The sequence below is a fragment of the Trichosurus vulpecula genome, chromosome 1 (genome assembly GCF_011100635.1).
Source record: "Trichosurus vulpecula isolate mTriVul1 chromosome 1, mTriVul1.pri, whole genome shotgun sequence".
In the NCBI taxonomy this organism is placed as follows: Eukaryota; Metazoa; Chordata; class Mammalia; order Diprotodontia; family Phalangeridae; genus Trichosurus; species Trichosurus vulpecula.
In genome coordinates this window covers 10,746,472-10,769,079 of record NC_050573.1, presented here as the reverse complement: position 1 = coordinate 10,769,079, position 22,608 = coordinate 10,746,472, and the positions used below count along the sequence as shown (strand labels likewise).

Genomic DNA, 22,608 nt, shown 5'->3' with positions numbered 1-22,608 from the left:
TACCCATCTCAGGAGCTGGAAAACCCACATCGATTTTAAATTCCACATATGGCGGTACAAGTGATGGTGACAGGGAAGGATAGCCGTTCTAAGCAAAGAAGGGTGTCGTTTCTCATCCATGTAAAGCTTCTCTGTATCCTTGCCCATTTCCCTACTTTCTTGGGCTCCTCCTGCCACCTGTGCTCCAGTCCCCTTCACGTCTTCCTCCAGGGACTTGCTCCATCATAAATCCTGACCACTCTCTGGACAGAGGAGCCTTTATTTCCGCTTCTACTTTCTTGCCCCATACCCGCTCTTTCACTCCCAGAAATTTGGCTTCTGAACCACCTACTCCAGCAAGCCTGTTCTCCCTAAGGACACTGGCAACCCACAAAAGCACTGAATGCAATGGTACACAAGGGTCCCTTCCACTTAGGTACGGGTGGTGGCAGAGTGGGAGAAGAAGGGGCTCAGAGGACTCTGGGACCCTGTTTTCAGACCATCTAGAAACATAAGCTTAGCAGCTGGTACTCCAAATGTGCCAATGATGGGACACACTCCTGGAGGGGCTTGAAAAGCTTGTTATAAATCAAAGGAAGCTGCAGCTGAATGGGGGCTGGCTCACAGGTTTTCATTGGAGAGGTGTTGGCAGAGTCGGTTGGATTGTGACTGCTAAGGGAAAAAAGAGCCATCATTTCATAGGCCATTGGGTCATCTTGCATCAAGCAGTGCTCCGGGTAAGCACCTGTAAAAAGGCCACCATGAAAATGCCTGCAGCTAATGTGTCACCATTTGTTACTGAGGAGAAATTCTATGTAGAACCCGGTAAGATACATACATGCACATACGTGTTCTTATTCTCATTGACTTTAATGCAAAGGTGGACATAGGCAAGGACGGTAAAAAAACCCCAACACATAGGAAATGTTGTTTAGGAGGTGAAATGCCCCTCCCCTCCCCTGGGGGTACCTACGTGGTGAATGAAGTAAAAGCTGTCCAACAAGGTTGGGAGGCTGGTTTGTTCTGCACAACTCTACTTTGCAACAAGGGAGAGATTACGGGAAAGTGTCAGTCAAAGGAAAGAAGACTAGATAAAATGAAGGAAGCAGAGAGGTCAAGGACTGCAGACCCCATGGAGGCTGTGCACCTTGACGTGACCCTCAGAAAACAACTAGAAGCACTGGATGGCGAGCACCAAAGAAGCCAAGGAGACAGACTGGGTTGCAACAAAGAGGAAGTCACTTCACTGATGTAAATGAGTTGCCATAAGGAGGAGGCTGAGAAGGCCTGAGAAGCACCTTCCTTAAGAAATACCGGATCTCCTTGCCAATCAGAGATACGGCAGCCAAGAGCAACACCAGGGTGTAACATAAACTTGTTTGTAAATCCCCTGAGCAAAGGATGGGGGAAGATTATGAATGATCCGTCCTCATGAGACAGAGAGAAATGCAGAAGCAAAGTGGAAAGCAGCTGGGCAAAAGACTCAAGCAAGCAAGGCCATCTCAGAGGCGCTGAGAGATAAAACTGGAAGGAAGATGACAAAGTGGAGGGACAGAGGAAAGGTGGGCCAAAGGGTCACTCCTGTGCTTCTTTTCACCATTAGGACACTGGGATTCTACAGTCAGATCCAGGCATCTGCGCAAGTAGGTAGAAACTGTGGAAACAGGAAAACCGAGATGGGAACGGGAGCTGGGCTAGACCAGGAACACACAGAAGAGTCTGTTTGGACACAATCGTGAGAACACTAAGGAGCAGTCCTCACGGTGCCTGAAAGAGAAGAGCCAAAGGTATGGAAAAAAATCACAAATTTTATTACTGCCAAAAAAGAAGGTGTCAGCGAGACTATGCACCTGTCGTCGACTTTCTCATCTGTGTACAATTTTTATACGCATGATTTGCACACACCCATCAAAGACAGCCTTGATCAGGGACAGAGAAGGGACCAGGCAGGGTTTCACAAGTGACATTTCATGGCAGACCCCTCTGCCATCACACAGCCGGCTGCGAGATGAAGACCCTGTGGCACATCCCACTTGCTCATTATAAAAATGCTCCCCCTTCAACCACGGGTCTCCCATGCATGTGTCAGAAATATACAAGATTCCTCAAGAGACAAGAGACATAACTGGGTTTAATGACTCTGATATCAGTGGTTCTGAAAACTATCTTAACAAAGCGGCCTCCACTTCCTTAGCTCACCCTCAATCCTTAGCTCCCGGAAGTGTTCACCATTGTCAGAGACTAGGCAGTGTTTGTGTAAAAAGAAGATCTGGGGGTATCAATGGACCACAAACTCACTACTAGTGGAAAATGGAGGCTGATGAGCACTAAACAGAGAACAGAAGAGTGCTTCAGTCTCCACCTGGCATCTCCAACTTGCACAGGGCTCCTTTTGAAAGCAGGGTCTCCTCTGCAGCAAAAGTGTGATGGGGCCTAACTTTGAACTGGCTGTAAAGAACTCCAATAGTCCAGCTTCCCTCATGTCAGGGCACAGGGCTGGGGTTCTTACCTCATCCATGCCCTTCCCAGGCACCGCCAGAAGCCAACATCCTTGGGTCCCTTCGGTGAGGACGGATCCTTTACAGAAGCCTACACTGTCCAGGGACAGGGAATCCACTGGGGCATTTCTGCCCTCTGCGAGGTCCCACAGACACAACTTGAGGTCTCGTCCTTGGCTGCAGAATTTAAAAATATCTATATTATATTGTATTGTACTGTATCGTATTATATTCATATTATATCATATTACCGTATATTATGGTATGATATGGCGTGGCATCGCATGGCATGGCATGGCATGGTATGGTACAATATGGTACGGTATGGTACAGTATACTTCCGTATGGAATTTGGCTTTTAAGGCTCAGGATTTTCTACATCTGGAAGGGCCACATCCTGTTACAAACCTCATTCCAGCCACACTCCATTCATCAGTGGGCACTGCCCAAGCGTGTTCCTCGGTGACATATGATGTACATGGATTATTACTCCCATTTACACATGGGGAAACTGAGGTTCAGAGGAGAATTCAATCGCCCCAAGGGCGCACAGCCAGCAAGTGGATTCAAACTCAGGTGAAGGAAAAGCTTTGAGATTCACTTAACAATGGCAAAGGGAAAAGGTCTTAGAGGTTCAAAAGTATCTACAGCAGCTTTTTCTGTGATGGCAAAGAACTGGGCATGGAGGGGATGCCCAGCCATTGAGGAATGGCTGAACAAGTGGTGGTATGTGACTAGGATGGGATTCTGCTGTGTTGTAAGAAGTGATGAGGGAGACAGTTTCAGAAAAGCCTAGGAAGACTCGTGTGAATGGATGCAAAGTGAGCAGAACCAGGAGGACATTGGACAAAGTGACAGCCATATTGCATGATCATCAACTGTGAAGGGCTTAGCCGCTAGGACAACATGATGACCAACCACAATTCCAAAGGACTCATACTGAAACATGTTATCTGCCTTGAGACAGAGAAGTGACGGACTCAAAGAGCAAACTGAAGTGTCTTTTTTCCTCCAGAACTGTGGCTGGCCATTAGGCTGATCAGAGCTCCCAGATCTTTCAACGTTGTTGGTCTTAAAAAGATGGTCATTCTATAAACTGTCCTGGTCCTCCTGTCCCCTTTCCTCTGTACCAGGTCATACATGGAATGATATAAAGACCCTTGGTGAAGGAGATCCCTTGGCACTGTCACCAAAGGATGGGTCTTAAGAAGTACCACTTCTCTGTCATGAGGAGCAATTCTCCGATTGTAAAGATGAAGAAACTAAGGCCGGAGTTTCCCCACCCACCACTGCCTCTCTCTGAGGGTTGCTATGAAGAAGGGATGCATTGGTGTGTGAGGAGGCTTAGGGGAGGGAGACTGATCAGGCAAGGTAACCAGGTCCTGAGCTCGAGTGGTGGCCACGGTGACAGATTGGATTTGGCAAGTGACCAGATCTGTGGGATGAGAATGAGGAGCTGAGGGTGACCCTATGACCCTGAGTTACTGGATGGAAAGTAGGGAAAGCAGGGAAGTCTGAAAGAGGAGTGGATGTAGAGGGGAAAATATGGGTTCCATTTTGGCTTTGTTGAATTTGAAAAGCCTGGGGGACATCCAGTTATAAACAGTGAATGGACAACTGGTGCCATGTGCCTGGAGCTCAGGAGAAAGGCTGGCTCTGTATCTGTCAGCGTGCAGGTGTGAGACCTCTGTCTACAAAGAGAAGGCCCTCTAGTTTTCTCATCCATAAAATGGCTCTACTGATGTCAGAAAACACACCGGACTTGTCAAAAGAACAGGTGGGCTTGTTTCCCAGCTCTATCATTCCCCTCATCTATGGACGGCCTTGGTAAATTACTTTCCCTCTGCATTCCTCATTTTCCTCATCCTGACAGACTCACAAGTTGTCAGGACAGGAAGGAATTGCAGTGATCATCTGGGCCAACTCTCTAGATTAATTTTTTTTCACTACATTTTTTTTCAATTAACAGGCATTTATTTCTCTCCCTTACACGTCCCTGCCCAACGGAAAAAGAAAAAACTCTTCTAACAGAGATGCACAGCCAAACAAAACAAATCCCCCCCATTGGCCTCATCCAAAAATGTTCGTCTCATTCTGTGTCTCCAATCCATCACTTCTCTGTTGAGAGGAGCAACCCCCTGGTTTTAAGGATGGAGAAGCTGATGCCCAGAGCTTCCCTGGCTCCCCTGGGGTTGCTGGGAAGATATTGTGAGATGACGTCTATTACCATAAAGTGTCCCAGAAACAGAAGTTCCTCCTCTTTGAGCCTGGGGCTCCTGGAACGACCCTCCCCCTTCATCTGCCATGAGTCCTCTTTCTGGTACATGCCGCTTGGCCCCAAACCCCCTGGCTTCTGCTCCGAAAACATCTTCTTGCCCCAGCCCTTCCTGTGCACAGCCTCCACTTCAGACGCTGATCGGCCTTCTCTGCTGAGTGGCTGGCTCCATCCTCCACAGAAAGTCCTTCTGCATGTAGACCCTTGCCAGCCGGACCTTCCTGAAAGGGTGAGGAGGAGCAAAGGGTGAGGAGGCACAGGCTCTGGTGAGTTCTCCGAGCACTGGCCGCCTTTATCCGGGACATGACCCAAAGGGGGAAGTGGAGCCCGGGCTGAACTTTGATCCCAATTCCAACCTTTGTGAAGCCTCTGTTGTTGTTGAGTCATTTTTAGTCGTATCTGACTCTCTGTGACCCCATTTGGGGTTTTCTTGGCAGAGATACTGCAGGGGTTTGTCATTTCCTTCTCCAGCTCACTTTACAGATGAGGAAACTGAGGCAAACAGGGTTGGTGACTTGCCTAGGGTCACAGTAGTCTGATGTCACATTTGAACTCAGGTCCTCCTGGCTCCAGGCCTGGCACTCTATCCACTACGCCACTTTTCCCATCTGCAAAATGAGGCCAGGATCTTAACGACTCCTTAATAACATGCATGGCATGGCTGTAGGAGTCGGACTCCTCATGACAACCCTGGGAGGTTGGGGGGACAAAAACAACCATGTCATTTTATGGGGAAGTTGAGTCTTTGCAATTACCTGACTCGCCCGTGGGCATCTCTGTCAGAATCTGAACTCAGTTCTCGTGACTGTGTGGTAGAGGAGGTGGAAGGCTGAAGGTACTAGTTTTGAATGCTGACTCTGCCACTTAAGATTTGGGAGATGCTGGGCAGCTCACTGCCCCTTCTCTGAGCCTTGGTTTCCCCCTCTCTAAAACCTGGCTCCAAGCTGGGCTCCATGACTCCAAGGCCACCATTCTTTCCCTGGCCCCTTTGAGGCACCATGTTTCACGGCAACTGGTGAAAGGTGACCGCTGGGGTTCCAGGCACTGACTACAAAGGTACTTTATGAAGGATATCCCTTTTAAAAAGGCCTGGCTTTCAGACACTTGGATTCCTAACGAATGGGATGTGATCCACTCAGAAGGCACACAACACCCAGACACGTTTCTTAGGACCACCTGACCACACCTGAACATTCCAAGGCCGCTGAGCCCCACTCGACAAATGCCAAGAGGGCTGAGTCACCCTCCAAGTGCTGGTCTGACCGAGCAGCCCCATCTCCCCTCCTGCGGTGGGACAATGGGCACTTGTGGCCGATGGCCCTTGGCACATGCCATGTGCACATTCCACCCCGTCGGGCCAGCAGAACCGCCGCACCCACCGGGGTGACCGCTTTCCAAATATTTGTTCCCAAAGGTTTAATCTCGCAGAGAACTTGAGCCTCCACACTTGGCACTTAAGCACAAGGCCCTGCCTGCAGGTGCATGTCTGGGGCGGGCCATGTGCTCCAAGAGTCATTCAGTCACCCCTCAAACACTGGGGTTTGCATTCTTGGTAAAGGGCACAGGGACGCCCCAGACACGTGGTACAGCCAGTGGTTGAGCCCCACCCCCACAATACCAGGCGTGAGGGGATGTGGGCCTGATCCAGGGTGAGGGCAGGGGCAGAGGAGAGAAGGGGGCACCCAGAAGCCATGCTGAGAAGGTGCGATCAACAGGCCTCAGCAAGAGATTGCACATAGGGCGTGAGAACGAAGAGCTGAGGATGACCTGGAGGTTCTGAACCTGGGGGACAGGAAGGATGGTGGTCCTCTCAATGGTAACACAGAAGGTCAGAAGGGGAGGGTTTGGGGGAAGGATCAAACATTCTGCTTTGCAGATGTTGAGTCTGAGCTGCCTAGACAACATCCAGCTAGAAATGTAAACAGGGGGATACGGAGCGGGGGCTCTGGGGAGCGATTAGGGATGGACAGATAAATCTGAGAATCGTCTGTGTAGGGAAACCCAAACTCAGGAGAGTTGATGAGATCATCCAGTGAGAGGACTACAGACAGAACAATGAAGAGCACCAGGGACTGAGCCTTGGGGACGCCCAGAGTGAAGGGGTTTGATGTGGATCAAGACTGAGCCATGGAGACTGAGAAGGAATCAAGACTGGTGATGGAGGAAGACCAAGAGAGAAGCGGGTCATGAAAACCCATGGGGCGTCAGCGATCAACAGTGTCAGTGGCATCGGAGAGGTCCAGAAGGAGGGCAGTCTCAGCTGAGTGACATGGGAGGAAAGCAGAGGGGTCAGGAAAGGGAGAGGAGATGAAGCTGAATCATGGAGATGGATGGCTTTTTCCAGGAGTTCAGCTGAGAAGGGGAGAGGAGATTTTGAATAATGGTAGGAAGGGGTGATGCAGATGGGGGAGGTGCATGCATGTGCAAGCAGCAGAGGAGGGGCCCCTGTGCTGGGAGAGCTGAAGGGCAGACAGCAACAATAGTGCTGATGAACCACTGAAGAAAGGCGGGGGTGGGAGCAAGGACGCAGACCGGGGGTGGTCTGGGAAAGGGGAAGGTACGCACTTCACAGGGAGGACAATGGCCAACTTACTGTCCAAAGAGGGAGCCAGCTCGGCCCAAGCACAGCCTGCTGGGCCCTCACTCAAGACCTCTGGGCACTCTGAGGTTGAACCGCTGATGATTCCTCTGGGCATGGCCCTCCCGCCAGCTCCAAATGCACCTATCACTACATCCTATCTTAGACTACCTGGACATCAACGGGCCACCGCTCCATCCTTGGGGTCGTCCCTCGTCAAAGCCTCCCCAAAGGCCAGGGATGAGGTCTATTCCAGGCCCCAGAAAGAAGAGGAAACAGACTTGATGTCACGTAGCCAAGACTTCAACTTAGGTTTCTTGATTCCTAGTCTGGAGCCCTGGTGTGCCCCTACACCTCAGGCGTGCTCGTACACCTCAGGCCTCCCTCTCTCTCTCTGGCCTCTGGGCCCCCAGGCCGATGATCCTGGTTCTCCTCTTCCCTGCTGGGCCCATTCCTTTTCTGCCTTCATGGATGGCTCCCCAATATTCTTCTGGCTCCGAGCCTGTGGCTGACCCTCCTCACCATACGCTCTCCCTCAAATACCCTTTTTGGGTCTTTTGTCTATCAGCTCTTCCTCCTTGCATGAACAAAGCTTAAAGTCTGGTCAGAGAGAGAAGACACATGTAAACATGCCTAGATATATATATAGGAACGTATCTATACACTGAAGAAGGTACGGAGCAGCAAGAAGCGAGGCTGGAATGGAGCCTTGGGGGAATGCCACCTTGGGGGATACCTGGAGTGAGGGGGTCTGACGTGGATAAAGATGTGGTCATGAAGACTGAGAAGAAATGAGGGTTAGACATGGAGGAAGACTTTCACTACTGAAGGTATCCACTCACTGACAACAGAAGCACCGATTTTCTAGACAGTAACATCAGAGGCAGCTGCGGGCACACAGCCAGGATGTTCAGGTGGTATAAGTCAGGCCCACTGGTGCCCTGGGGGCAGGAAGCACAGACTGGTTCAGGACGTCCACAATCACCTCCTTTCTCTAAACCTGGGTATCCCTGGGCAGAGGTTGGAGGGAGGGCCTTTTCCCGGCTCTACCAACTATGTGAGGACCGCCCCACCTCTTTCACCCTGAGGGAGCTGGCAGATGCTCAGCCACCTGTTCACTCAGCACAGAATCCCTGAGCAGTCTGTAAAGTGAGGCAGGCCCTGAAATGTAGTGGAAAGAGCCCCGGCCTCAGCGTCAGGAGAGCCCTGGGTTTGAATTCTGCCTCCTACAGTTTCCAACTTGGTTCTCCTGAGCCAGGTATGACAAGTGACTTTGTTTACCCACCGGTAAAATGGGGATGACACTAACAAGGCCTGCGCCTTGCAGTTTTGTTATGAAAAGAGCACTAGGGGGGCCTGAGCTGGAGGTATCAGCAGTTAGGGGGAGAAAAAAGAAAGGGGGTCCCCCATCTGTCATGGGGGCAGCCCCAGGGCGGGAGGCGGAGGAGCCACCAGTCAGTGCAGCAGACGCCGAGGGCAAAGCAGTGTTAATATCCTAGCAAGGCCATGCCCTAACTCTGCTCCAGTTCTGGCCTTTTAAGGGAGCTGGTGCAGGCCCTGAGAACACTAGGCACAGGAGCCCCAGCAGCTAGGCTGGCAGTGATGCCTTCCCATGATAAGCAGGCCTGGACAGGCCCATGCCCAGAGACCAGGGTGCCCCATCCTCGCTCCTCTGAGGAACCGTCTGCTCTCTCCAGCACAGACCAAGGAGATGCCAGTGGCCCGGGCCCTTCCTGTACTCTGTCTAACATCCCACAGCACTCACCCGGCCTCTAATCATTCTTACTGTGGTGTCTCCCGTAGGGCACGTATTAAGGCCATGTGTGTGAGAGACACCAGGGGTAAGAAAGAGTCTACGCTGGGGGCCAGGAGACCAGGCTTAGAATGCTGGCCCTCCCACATCCTTATGAGCTGGGTCGCTGTTACCAAGCCCTTTTTCCTCTCTAAGCCTCAGTATCCTCATCTGTGTCATGGGGAGAATGATACACCTTGTGAAAACTCTTTTTGTAAGTTATAATTAGCTAACATTTCTGTTGCGCTTGGAGGCCTGTGAAGCAGTCTACAGGAATGTCCTCTCCTTGGAACCTGATGACAAGGGCGGGAGGGACATGCTCTGACCGCCATGTGAAGCACGTACAGATGGAAGCCAGGCTCAGCACTGACCTTCTACCCTGTCCCCTCCCCCTCCTCTCTGGCCTGAAGTCCAACCCTACACCCCCCACCCCAGTCCCAGGCCTGACAGCCACCAAGGCATCATGGGAACAGCCCAGGACAGAAGGCGGAGATCTCAGCCTGGCTCCTCATGAGGATTCCTGGCTAGCTTTCTGGCCTCCGTTTCCTCTTCTAGAAATAAAACTAGACCAACCTTCACAAGTAAGACAGAGCTGGGGCTAGAGTCTGTCCGAAGGTCAGGGTTCAATTCCTGTCCTTTAGTTTCCTCTTTTGAGTTCAATAAACAAGCATTTATTAAGTGTCTATGGTGTGCCTGGCATGTTGCTAAGGTTCAGGGATACAAAGGAAGGCTCACATTCCCCTGGGGGAGAAGAGATATAAACAGCAGGGTGCATACAAGATGGAAGGTGACTTCAGAGGGAGGCACTAGCATCAGGGGGTAGGAGGGAGGTAAGGAGGGAGAGCATTCCAGGTAGAAGGCACAGCCAGGGCAAAGGCAGGGTGTCTGGAGATGGAGGTCAGTGGAGCTGAACTGTAGTGTATGTGGACAGGAGTAAGGTATAAAGAGACTGGAGAAGCAGGACCACGCTATGAAGAGCTTGCAAGGCCAGAGGACTTTATATGGGAGCCACCACAGTTTATTGAGTGGGGGAGGGACGATCCGGTCAGGCCTGTGCTTTAGGAAGATCAGTAGGACAGCTGAGTGTAGAGAACGGCCTGCAGTGGGAAGAGAGTGGAGGACAGGAGGTCAACAAGGAGGACAGCAATGACCTGGATGGGGGTGAGGAGGCCCAGGGTCGACCAAGGTGGCGGTGGCCACACAAGCATGGAATGAAGGGGGCATAGGAGAGAGGTCATGTCTGTGGTGGAAAAAAAGCACCAGACCAGATTTGTGCGGCAAGGGCCCAAGCCTGGAGGACCAGGAGGGAGGAAGGTGGCTCTGGACATGCCTACAAGACACAGGCCTCTCAGCCTCCAAAAAGCAGAGTGCTAGGCCTCTCCTGCATTGACGTGATAAATCCCCCCAAGAGACAGTGGCGTTGGACTAGCTCAATCAGCCAATCGACAAGCCCTGACCAAGGGCCTGTGACATTTGAGCTGCATAAGGTCCTTGTCCACAACTTATGAAAAGGGTTTGAAAGATCCACAGCCGGTGTCAAAGGTGAAAGAGCAAAACATTTAATTAGGATGGAAATGAGGAGTAAAGCAACCAAATAAATCTAGGCTGCATCCTCCGATGAGTAGCTTTGTTTCCTCCCCCAGGGTAGTTTAGGAATGATGTTCTTCCCCAGTTCAGGACTCTGACGAGAAAAGGCACGGGCTGGATTGTGGTCTCATAGGCCTCGGGGGCTCGGGCCCTCCAGGAAGGCCCTCATGTTCAATCAATTGTGGGCTCTCAGTTTGCTGCGTCTCAGGCACTCCTTCTACTCCAACAGAGACACTCAGGCACCAGCTGGGCCGTGGCCCCCGGCCCCACTGGAAGTGGCTCTCTTGTTCTCCCTCAAACAGCACTGATACCCTGAGCCCAGGTGTCCTGGGGAATGGAGTCCTTTCTCACTAAGAGCAAGTCTATTACACACGGGAAGGCCAGAACAAGAAAACCACCAAGCCGAGGCGGCCTCCGTGTTTTAGCCGCCCCAGGCTCCAATCCTGACTCTCCTTAACTTTCTTCACCCCCGGCCTTCTCATGCTCAGCCCTGTGGCCCCTTCCTCTGACCGGCCAACTTCTCCCAGAGCTTCCAATGTAGGAGAGGCAGCCAGGACCACCAAGAATTCATCCCCTTCTGGGCTTGTCTCGTTCTCCACCTTGCATCTATCGTCACCTCTATATCAGGAGCTGGGTAGCATGCTTCATCACAGGACCTTTGGAGACTTGGCTGGCCACATCACTGATCAGAGTTCAGAAGTCTTTCAAAGTTGTTTCTCTTGACGTTGCTTTTCTTGTATAAACCGTTCTCCTCATTCTGCTCTCTGCATCATCAGTATAAACTCCCCAGGCTTCTTTAAAATCACCTATTTTGTCTTTTTGGCAGAGGGAAGACTTTGGATTTCCCTGTCTCACCCAGTTCAGCAATGCTGTGGCTACTCATGGGCCCAATACCAATACTGACTGGCGCGAAAGCCTTAACCCACTCCACTTTTCTGACCTGGGCTGCCCCCTCCTTCTCCTCATCCCTGTTTTCTTCTCTGCTATATATTTCCACACCAGACTGAGTGTGCGTTCAGTCCTCTGTCCATCTCAATTAAGAGTGAGGTGAATCTACTGCCCACGTGCCCTGCCCCTTCCTCCAGCTTTGCATACTCTTCTGCTCCTGTACCCCATCTGTGAGAAACTGCAAGTTCCATCCCCTTCTTTCTCTTTTCTACCCTAACGGATTCCTTCTTCCCTCTCTTCCCTTTCCAGCTTGAAACTCTAAAAAGAAGAACCAATCCAACCCCAGGATCTCCATTTTTCTCATTTAACTCCCTCAATACCTTTGCATTAAGAGCACTGAGGTTCTGAAGAGAGACTTGTTTCTTCTTCTCCCTAAGAATGTTAGCCCTTTATTATCATATAGTCCATTCCATAGCAGGATGCTGGACCCAGAGTCAGGAAGACTGACCCTTGGCAAGTCGCTTAAACTTTATCCTAAACTCCCAGTTTCCTCAACTGTGAGATTGGGATAACAACAGTACCTACCTCACAGGGTTGTTGCGAGGCTCAAACAAGATATTATTTGTAAAGCACAGGGTCTGGCACATAGGAGGTACTTAATAAATGCTTATTCCCCTCCCTTTCAATTGCTCAAAGACATTAATCTTTCTAGGTTTTGTTTTGAGTCTTGTATTTGCATCTCAAAATTCCTAATCAGCTCTGGTCTTTTCATCAGAAATGCTTAAGAGCCCTCTACTTCACTAAAAATTCATCCTCCCCATAGGATTATATTAAACATAGCAAAGTAAGTTATCATTGATTGTAAGCCTCTATCTTCTGCCCTTGGGATTACTGTATTCCAAGATCTCCTCTCATTTAAGGCAGAAGTTGTCAGGTCTTACGTCATCCTGACTGTGGTTCTTTGGTACTTGACCTGCTTCTTTCCGGATGCCTGTAGCATTTTCTTTTTCGAAGTGCTGGATTTGGGCTATGGCATTCCTTGGGACTTTTCCCTTCGGGGTTTCTTTCAAAAGATGATCGGTAGATTATATCTTCACTTTGACTTCTGGTTCTAATAGATCTGGGACGTTTTCATTGATAATATCTTGAAATATAATTTCCAGGGCTTTTTTTTTTAATCATGGTTTTCAGAGAAACTAATGATTCTTGAATTATCTTGCCTCGATCCGCTTTCCAGGACAGGTTTTGGTTTTTTTTTAATCAGATATCTTACATTTTATCCTTTTTTTCCTTCAATATCTTGATAGTGTTCTAAAATTTCTTGCTACCTCATGGAATTATTGATTTCTCTTAGGTCTATTCTAGTTTTTAGGGAGTCCATTTTTTGGGTAAACTTTTTAAAGTTTCTCTTCTAAGATATTAATTCTCCTTCAAAATCTTCCCTCAGGAGCTTTTATTTTATTTTTAGCTCTTGCTTCATTTTTTATGAGTATTTATGTGGTCTGCGTAGAAAATCCATGTTTTTCCTTTGAGTCCTGCTTATAGTTGTTATGGAATCATTCTTTGGGCGGGGGGAGGGTCTTTAGAGACGTAATGATTTCAGATGCTGGTCAGCATTTTCTCTGACATATTCATCTTATTGGCTTTAGTTAATTAATTGAGGTGGAGGCGAGGAGGGAGGGCATTCCAGGCACGGAGAATGGCCAGTGTGAAGGCACAAAGATGGGAAATATATATTGTGTGTGAGAAACAGAGAGATGGTCCATTTGGCTGGATCACATCATACAGGACTCAGAGGAATGTTCAGTGAGTGAGGCTTGAAAGATAATTTTGAGGCACATTGTTCTGAAAGCCTAAGAAGGAGAATCCAGAATCAGGTATCCTTCTGTTTAGCCCCTTGACTCACCTGAGGAGTAGGTGTTGATCTTCCAGAGCCTTCACCCAATACACAGACTGCCCCGCGTGGCCATCCAGGATGGTGTCTGCTCTTCGAGTCTGCAGGTTCCAGACATGTATCAGTCCACTGAGTGACCTGTCAAGCAATACCCAGATGTTGTTTTAGTTCCCCTACAAGTGTGGTTGCTCCACCCACCCCCCTTTTTAAAAATTCCCTGGGATCCAGAGACCACGACTATGCAGAAAGAGGTGGCCTCCTTATAATGTGGCAGATGATGGAAATGAGATCTAATGTGCTCGTGAACAAAGATGCCATCTCAAACCCCAAAGGGGCCATCCAGCTGTACAGGACGCTCACTTCTCTCTAGTCTGTACTGCCCTCACCTCTGAGGAAGACCTGCCGCAGTGAGTGACCAGTCCCCATGGGCCTGAGGAAGCACGGAGCCTCCAGCCTGGCAGAGTGCCTTCCTCATAATCACCCAATTGGCAAAGCAGGACAAGTAGTACAATCCTCAATTTTCAGATGAGGAAACGGGCTGAGAGGGTGGAAGGCTCTTGCCCAAGATCATGTCCATTGTGTCCATCTTGGCAGTGGTCAAGTTTCTAGCTCCTTTCCCAGCACCACCAGGCCTCTCAAATTTAAAATGAAATCCAGAGCAGAGGGAGAATTTTAATTCTACTTAAACGAACAAAGTGCTTTTCAAATACTTCAGGAACAGCCATTTACATACAACTGAATGCCAATTACCAAGCACTCTTATTTATTCATTAAACCAGGTTAGAAGGCCCTCTACTCACCAGTACTTGGTTAGCTTTCAGTTACTGTGTATATTTAAAGATAACAAAAGTATTTTCCAACAGAAAAGGTCCATCACAATTCAGATTGACTGCTTTCCCATTGGTCGGAAATCAGAGGTGTCACTTACCCAGAGAACAGCAGCGGGGGGCTTTGGGCCTCTTTTCTGCAGGAGAAATGCAAGGTATTTACTGCTGACTGGGAACCTCGGAGCACAAACTGCGGTGGAGGAGGGGGGAGAGCCATGACTAGGAGACAAATCCACGATCACCTTTTCAAGAAAGAAAGAACGAAATTACATGTTTATTTCTGTCCACCTTTGCTTAAAGCTTCCTCTTCTCACAAGCCCTTTGAAAGAAGACATGGTTTCTTCTTTTTTGGTCACAGAATCACAAAATTTGAGAGCTGGAAAGGAACTCAATAATGACCTAGTCCAACCTGCATGTAGAAGGAAAGCCCCCATAACATCCCTGACAAGTGTCCTCCAGCTTCTGCCTGAAGCTCCCCTCCCCGAAGAGAGCTCCCCACCCCATTCTGAAGCTCCCCTCCTCCAGGAGGCCCCCCACTCCATTCTGAAGCTCCCCTCCCCCAGGAGGCCCCCATCCCATTCTGAAGCTCCACTCCCCCAGGAGAAGGGACCCCCATCCCATTCTGAAATTCACCTCTCCAAGGAGGAGGACTCCCCATTCCATTCTGGGACTGCTCTCCTTGGGAAGTCTGTCCTGATGTCAAGCCCAAATTTGCCTCTATGCAACTTCCAACTGTTCCTAGGTCTAGCCCCTAGACTAAACACTACTAATCCCTCGTCCCTGTGATGGCCCTTCACATACCTGAAGCCCAATATCAGGTCCTCCCCAGTCCTGTCTGCTCCTGGTTAAACACCTCTGGTCTTTAAGCCAATTTTCATCTGACACAGACTTGAGAACTTATTACAGCAGACTAGCTGCTCTTGGGATACTCTCTTATTTATGTATTTCCTCCTTAAAATGTGGTGCCCACTTCAGGGAGAGGTGGTGCCAAGATGGTAGAGCAAAGGCAGGGACTTGCCTGAGCTCACCCCCAAAACCCCTCCAAATAACTTTAAAAACGGCCCTAAACAAATTCTAGAACAGCAGAACCCACAAAAAGATAGGGTGAAGCAAATTTCCAGCCCAAGACAACTTGTTAGGTCAGCAGGAAAGGTCTGTCACACCTGGGTAAGAGAAGAGCACAGTCCAGCACAGGCTGGGCCACAGCAAAGCAGGAGCCTTGGGAGTCACTGAATCGGCAGCCGCAGTGGCTGCTTCTGGAGCTCTCAGCCAACAGACAATAAGAGGGTCAAACAACTGGTCAGGAGGAGATTACAGGGGTCTCTCTGCTAGCACTGAAGCAGGACTCTGTTGCTTTGCTCATACTTGGATCTGGGCTGCGGTCCCAGGATGAGGAGGAGCACCAGCCCACCAAAGCTTGTGGAGGTGGGACCCTCCTTACAGGTCCAGGGCAGAAAAGGGCACTTGTGGTCACTCACAGAACAGAGCACAGGCCAGGAGAGTAGTAAATGCATTTCTTCTTAGATCATACCACCTTGGAAGAAATGAAAACTTATAGATCCCTAGAAGTATCTCTGAAAATATCTGCACAAAACCCCTAAAGCTTGGGAAACCCTACTTTAACAGAGAGTTAAAAGTCAACTAATAGGCTGGGGAAATGAGCAAACACGGAAAAAACTGACTATAGAAAGTTACCATGGTGACAAAGAAGATCAAAAAAACACACTCAGAAGGCAACAAAGTCAAAGCTCCTACATGCAAAGCCTCCAAGAAAAATAGGAACTGTTTGTTTTCAAGCCATGGAAGAGCTCAAAAATGATTCTGAAAATCATGTGAGAGAAGCAGAGGAAAAATTGGGAAGAAAAATGAGAGGGATGCAAGAAAATCACGAGAAACAAGTCAATAGTTTGGTAAAAGAGACACAAAAATTGCTGAAGAAAATAACACCTTAAAATGGTAAAAGAGGTCTAAAAAGCCTATGAAGAGAAGAACGCCTTAAAAAGCAGAATTAGCCAAATTTAAAAGGAGGTCCAAAAGCTCATTGAAGAAAATAATTCCTTAAAATTTAGAATGGAGCAAATAGAAACTAATGACTTTATGAGAAATCAAAAAGCAATAAAACAAAACCAAAACAATGAAAAAAGTAGAAGACAATGTGAAAAATCTCATTGGTAAAATGTGGTGCCCAGAACTGAATTCTATGCTCCACGTGAAGTCTGATGGAGGCAGAGAATAGTGGGACCATCTATCACCCAATGAGAGAGAGAGAAAGAGAGAGGGGGGGGAGAGGGAGAAAGAGGGAGAGAGAGAGACAGACAGAGAGAGGGAGAGACAGACAGAGAGAGAGAGAGAGAGAGGGAGAGAGAGGGAGAGACAGAGAGAGAGACAAAGACAGAGACAGAGAAACAGAGGACACGACAGAGAAGAACGAGAGAGAGACATGAGAAAGACAGAGACAGAGAAGACAGAGGAAGACGAGAAAGACAGAGAGACAGAGACAGACAGACAGAGACAGACAGAGACAGAGAAATACAGACAAAAGACAGAAAGACAGAGAGACAGAGGGGGGGAGGGGAGAGAGGGAGAGAGAGAGAGAGAGAGAGAGAGAGAGAGAGAGAGAGAGAGAGAGAGAGGAGGGAGAGAGGGAGAGAGAGAGAGAGACAAAGACAGAGAGACAGAGAAAGACAGAGAGACAGACAGAGAAAGACAGAGAGACAGAGAAAGAGAGAGACAGAGACAGACAGAGACAGAGAAATACAGACAAGAGACAGAAAGACGAGAGAGAGAGAGAGAGAGAGAGAGAGAGAGAGAGAGAGAGAGGGAGGGAGAGAGGCTAGTTACCTGCCAAGAACAAGAGTGACTGGCAGACAGTCCCTGTGCTCCATGTACACCCTTGGAATTCCTCGATATCCAGAGAAAGGCCCCTGGCACTTTCGGTAGACTCCCTATGGCAATTTTATGGCAAGATGCAGACAGTAACAGCACTGGTAAAACAGGAACAGATGAGCTTTGTAACTCTGGTCTGTAACAAACAGAGCTTTAACCTCTGTTTGACTCAGTTTGCTCAGCTGTAAAATGGAGATGGTAATAATTGTAAGGTGTTTAGCACGGTGCCTCGCACAGCTGTTGCTGCCACTGCCACCAACTGCCACCACTACCACCACCACTACTACTACCACTCTTCCTCCTCCTACCACCACTACCACCACTATATCAATGACTGAAGTAATGGCATAAATAGCAGGGTCACCACATTTGCAGATGACACAAAGCTGAAAAGGACAGTCAGTGTACTGGATGGACAGGCTCAGAATCCAAAAAAAATTATCTAAAGTACTGAGCCCAATTTAAGATGAAATTTATATAGGAAAATATAAAGTCTTGCATTTGGATTCAAAAAACCAATTTTACAAGTAGATAAAAGAAGTGTGACCAGAGAGAATTAATCTGAAAATGGGGGAGGGGGAGGTGCAGTCTTGATGGACTCCAAGCTTAGCGATGAGTCAAACTGACGTGGCAGGCAATGTCAAGCCACTTCAAGAGAGGCATAATTTAAATTGAACAACTCTTGAGGTACCACCTCATACCTATCAGATTGGCTAATACGACAGAAAAGGAAAATGATAAATGTTAGAGAAGATGTGGGGGAAATGGAACACTGATGCATTGTTGGTAGACTTATGAATCAATCTAATCATTCCAGAGGGCAATTTGGAACTATGCCCAAAGGGCAATCAAACGGACCCTTTGATCTAGAAATACCACTACTAGGTCTATATTCTAAAGAGATTAAAAAAGGGGGGGGGTAGAGGACCTATATGTATAAAATATTTACAGCAGTTCTTTTTGTGGTTTTGTAGTCCAGTGCCAAAGAATTGGAAATTGAGGGGATGCTCATCAGATGGTGAACGGCTGAACAAGTCGTGCTATATGACTCTAATGGAGTACTATCACTGTGCTGTAACAAAGGATGAGCTGTCGGACTTCAGAAAAATGCAGAAAAATTTACATGAACTGATGCAGAGTGAAATGGGTAGAACCAGGAGAACACTGTTCCAAGTAACAGCAATATTATATGATTGTCCACTGTGAAGGACTTAGCTCTTCTCAGCAATACAAGGATCTAAGACAATTCCAAAGGGCTCATGGATAAAAAATATCACCCACCTCCAGAACTGATGGAATACGAATACAGATCGAAGCAGTCTATTTTTAACTCTATTTTTCTTGGTTTTTTTTTGGTCTGTGTCGTCTTTCACAGCATGACTAATATAGAAATATTTTTTGCAAGACTGCACATGTATAACTTGTACCAAACTGTTTATTGTCTCAGGAAAGGGGGAGAGAAAGGAAGGAGGGAGAGAATTTGAAACTTAAAAATTTTTTTAAATGGATATTAAAAAAATTTTATCTACATGTAATTGAGGAAAAAAATTAAACGTCAAAAAGAAAAGGGTGAGGCACAATTTCTAGGAATAAGGAAATGACAGTCCCACTAAACTCTGTCCTGGTCAGATCACATCTGGATGTGTCCAGTTCTAGCAGCCACACTTTAGGAAGGACATTGATAAACTGGAGATTCCTTGAGGAAGAGAGAGGAGAAGAGGGAGGGGAGAGTAGGGGAGGGGAGAGGAGAGGAGAAGAGAGGAGAGAAGAAAAGAAGAGAGGAGAGGAGGGGAGGGGAAGAGAGGAAGGCAGGGGAGAGGAGAAGAGAGATGAGGAGAGCAGAGATGAGAAGAGGAGAGGAGAGGAGAGGGAAGGCAAGGCGAGGAAAGAGGATGGGCCAGCCCTTGACTCACTTCTTTAGGAGACCTATTCGCTGAACAGAGACAGACACAGAGAACAAGCTTAGCAGTCCTTCTCCCAGATCCCTTGGTGAGTGGCAGCAGTCAGAGCTAGGTTTACTAACATAAAGCTCAACTGACACATGATCTTTCCACATAAGAGGGTGGATTTTCTAGTCCATGATGAGCAGAGATGCCAAACATCCCAGGCTGGTCCCTGGGCTTGGGCTCGCCGCTGGTCCACATGGGCAGCTCACAGGAACCTTCACCAGGACCCTCTGCCCTCCAAGCTCCTCCTTTCCCATCCCACTGAGCACCAGCCTTCTCCCCCCAATCTCACACATTTGTTGGGGTACCCCCTTGCCTTACAGATCTCCAATAATTTCTAGAAAAATCCCAAAAGTCACTAGTAAGAAGATGACCCCTTTTCTGAATTTTTCACTGAGGGCTACGTACTTTCCTGGAGAGGTTAAACACTGAACTGGGGGTCAGAGGTTCTGGGTTTGAATTTTGACAAGTCACTTCACTGTATGGCTATCCCATGTTCTCACCTATTAAAATGGGTGGGAGGTTGGATAAGGCAATCTCTAAGGTTCCTGACCAATCTATAGCCTATAATCCTGGGCTGCTTTAACTAATATGTATCAGTTCAATCTTTTAAAATCTTTTAAAAAACAATTCTCCCTTTGTTCCAGGCAGGTAGAGGCTCTAGACTAGCCATCCACCTGGAGATGGTCCCCCTAGAACCTGTGGGCGCTCACTCTTTTCACTGGGCCGAGCCATATGTACAGAACCAGGGGCCTGCTCTGAGCACAGGGCCCGCCTCTCCGTGTGTCTGTCCATCTGGCATTCTTCCCAAGCAGGACGTTCGCTTCAAAAGGCCTTTTAAGGTGCAAGTTATCTTTCTCACAGCCTGAGCTCTACCGATTTTCCTGTGAAATCAGCTGTCATGCTCGTCCAGTCACCTCCACTCCTCTCCTTCCGCCCAGTGTCTTCTCAGCCCTGCACCACAGTGTGGAGTCAGAAGGCTGAACGGGAAGAGGCCTTTGGTTGAGACAGACGTCACTCAACAGGTCTCAATCAAGCAGCCATTTACCGATGTCTCAGCAGACAAAACTCTGCTAAAGTGCTTGAGGGAGGACGTGAGGGAGGACATGAAGGAGGACGGAGGGACGTCCTCAGCGGGAGATGGTGGCAGAAGCTGTTCGGCTCCATCATTCCCTGGGAAAAGGAGAGAGGGGCCTCATGTTGTCATCTCCCTGTCTCCTAAACAAGGGGGGTGTTTACAAGCACATCGTTCAGCACAGTATTGGGGAAAACGGAAATCTACTAGTCCACAAAAAAGGAGCCTGAAAGAAACTTTAGGGGCTCCTGGGTGACCCTGAGTGAGTTTAATAGGTACCAAATTAAAAACAATTTTTTTTCTTGATCTCTAGAGCAAGAGAGTGAGGTATTATGTGTAAAATAAACTCCCTCCCCCCACCAAGACCATGCAAGACCAGCATGCCACCAAAGCGTTGTTGTAACAACCAAGTTCCCTTGTAATAACCCAGTCTTTACCCCAAGGAGAGAAACACCACGCTCGAAAGGCAAAATGGACACCCAGAGACACTGCCTGAACCCTCTGGAGCAGGAGTGAGGGGACAGCTGAAGCTTCCCACCTGAAGGACCGGCTCATACCCAGCTGTTCACTGATAGGTCTGATAGCAGATGGAGCAGCAAGGTGCTGTGAAGACTCCTTGGTCCAACCTGCTTCTTTATAGACAGAGAAGCTGAGACCCAGAGAGGGCTGGGGGCTTGCCCAAAGCCACACAGCTAGTAAACATCAAACTAGGGATCACAGCCTGGGTTGTCTGGACTACTGTGATAATCACCCTCCCCACTCAGCTGTCAAACTGACCTTCCTAAAACACAGGTCTGACTATATCACCCCTCTACTCAAAAAGTGGCTCAGTGGTCCCCTATGCCCTACAGCATCAAACAGAAAGTGCTCTGTGTGGTGTTCAAAGCCCCTTCCTACACCTCAGTCTCTATATGATACTCCAGGCCTTTCCCCTGGCTGTCTCCCCTGCCCCACCCCCCACCTGGTGCTCTCTCCCTCCTCATCTCAGCCTCCTGGCTGCCTTCAAGCCTCAGTTTGTCCACCCTGGGCAAGAAATCTCTCCAGGTCCTCCTTAAGCTTGATGCCTTCCCTCTGAGACAGCCTCTAATGCATCCTGCACACAGTGTGTCTACACTCTGCCCAGAGCTTGTTTAGATACTGTCTCCCCCATCAGGCCGGGAGCACCCAGATGGCAGGAGCTGTTTGTTTTTTGCCTCTTTGTATCCCTGGTGCTTAGCACGGTGTCTAATCGGTGCTGGCTGACCCTGGCACTAACTGGGACACCAGACTGCGTAAAGCCCGGGTCTTCCCTGACTCATCGAAGACAAAGCCGCCTGTTAGGGAAGCTCTCTGCCATCTTGGCCACCTCCCCAGACACTTCTGATGCGACAAACACCCTCGGTCTAACCCTGCCATGCCTGACTGCCCGTGGCCCATGGCCCACCCAACCCAGGACCTAGAGGAGGCATCTGGGCAGAGGGAGGCGTCAGCTCAGAGGTGATTGAGGATTAGCCAGGCAGGCTTTAATGGCAGGTTTCACCAGCACACGGAAAGTCTGTACATGAGGAGAGTGAAGGGTTTAAAACACCGGGAACAGTGCGTGTCCTTACAGGGACCATAGTGCAGTCAGGCCCAAAGAGGAGCTTAAGACCCACAGACAGACATATCGTGCCTGATGCTGGCTCGAGAAACAAGGCTGATGAGTTAATGCATTTCTCTTCTGAGGAAGCTTGATGGACAAACAGAGAAAGTCAGTTACAAGAATAGCTGATCTGCCCCACCCCCTCAATGTGTACAGGACAACCAAAGCCCCCAGAACTGTCAGTCAACATGGCCCTGCCTGGGTACTTTCAAGACTGCTCAGTTCTACCAACCAGGGCTTCCATGTGCCGCATCAAAAGGAAAGGCTGGCACTGCCTGATGCCACTCCCCAAATCTCCCTCTGGTTCATTCCTTCCTTCATTCATTTCATCTGTGGCCTCCTACTCAAATTTGCCAAGGACACTCAGAGGGCCCGGGAAGTCCTGCCCCCTCCCTCCAGAAAGAAGTCAAAAGGTCTGAGCATGACCAAGAGAACACACCCATGACACGGCGGATCCTACAATTCCAGAGCAGAAGAGGCACAGGGCCAAGAGACCATCCCCCATTCCATGGCTTTCTGCTCCCCCACCCCCCAACCCACTCAAGGAGCCGGCTTTGCTAAGCCCAGTTTCAAGGACAAGTGATGAGCCTACTAAATCCATAGGCACCTTGGCCTCAGGACAAACCCAAAGCTTGGGAGTTGAATGAAAAGCGTTGCCCCTGAGAACTACAAAGATGGAGGCCAGCCTGTGCTCTGGTCCTGTTACTGTTTTTAGAAGATCAGAACAGAATTTTAATTTATATTTAATCCTTCTGTGCTGCT

The 22,608-nt window shown here is 48.9% G+C and overlaps 1 protein-coding gene across 1 annotated transcript in view; it reads right to left on the bottom strand.

Moving 5' to 3' along the window:
* Positions 1-22,608, bottom strand: part of GNB1L (G protein subunit beta 1 like) — a 152,922-nt gene that overhangs the window by 39,027 nt on the left and 91,287 nt on the right. Inside the window, exons 2-4 of the mRNA XM_036750597.1 lie at positions 14,420-14,560; positions 13,504-13,629; positions 2,489-2,654 (exon numbers count right to left, since the gene is read on the bottom strand). Of these exons, the coding sequence (XP_036606492.1) occupies positions 2,489-2,654; positions 13,504-13,629; positions 14,420-14,535 (408 nt within the window). The 5' untranslated portion in view covers positions 14,536-14,560. The remainder of the gene's footprint in view (positions 1-2,488; positions 2,655-13,503; positions 13,630-14,419; positions 14,561-22,608) is intronic.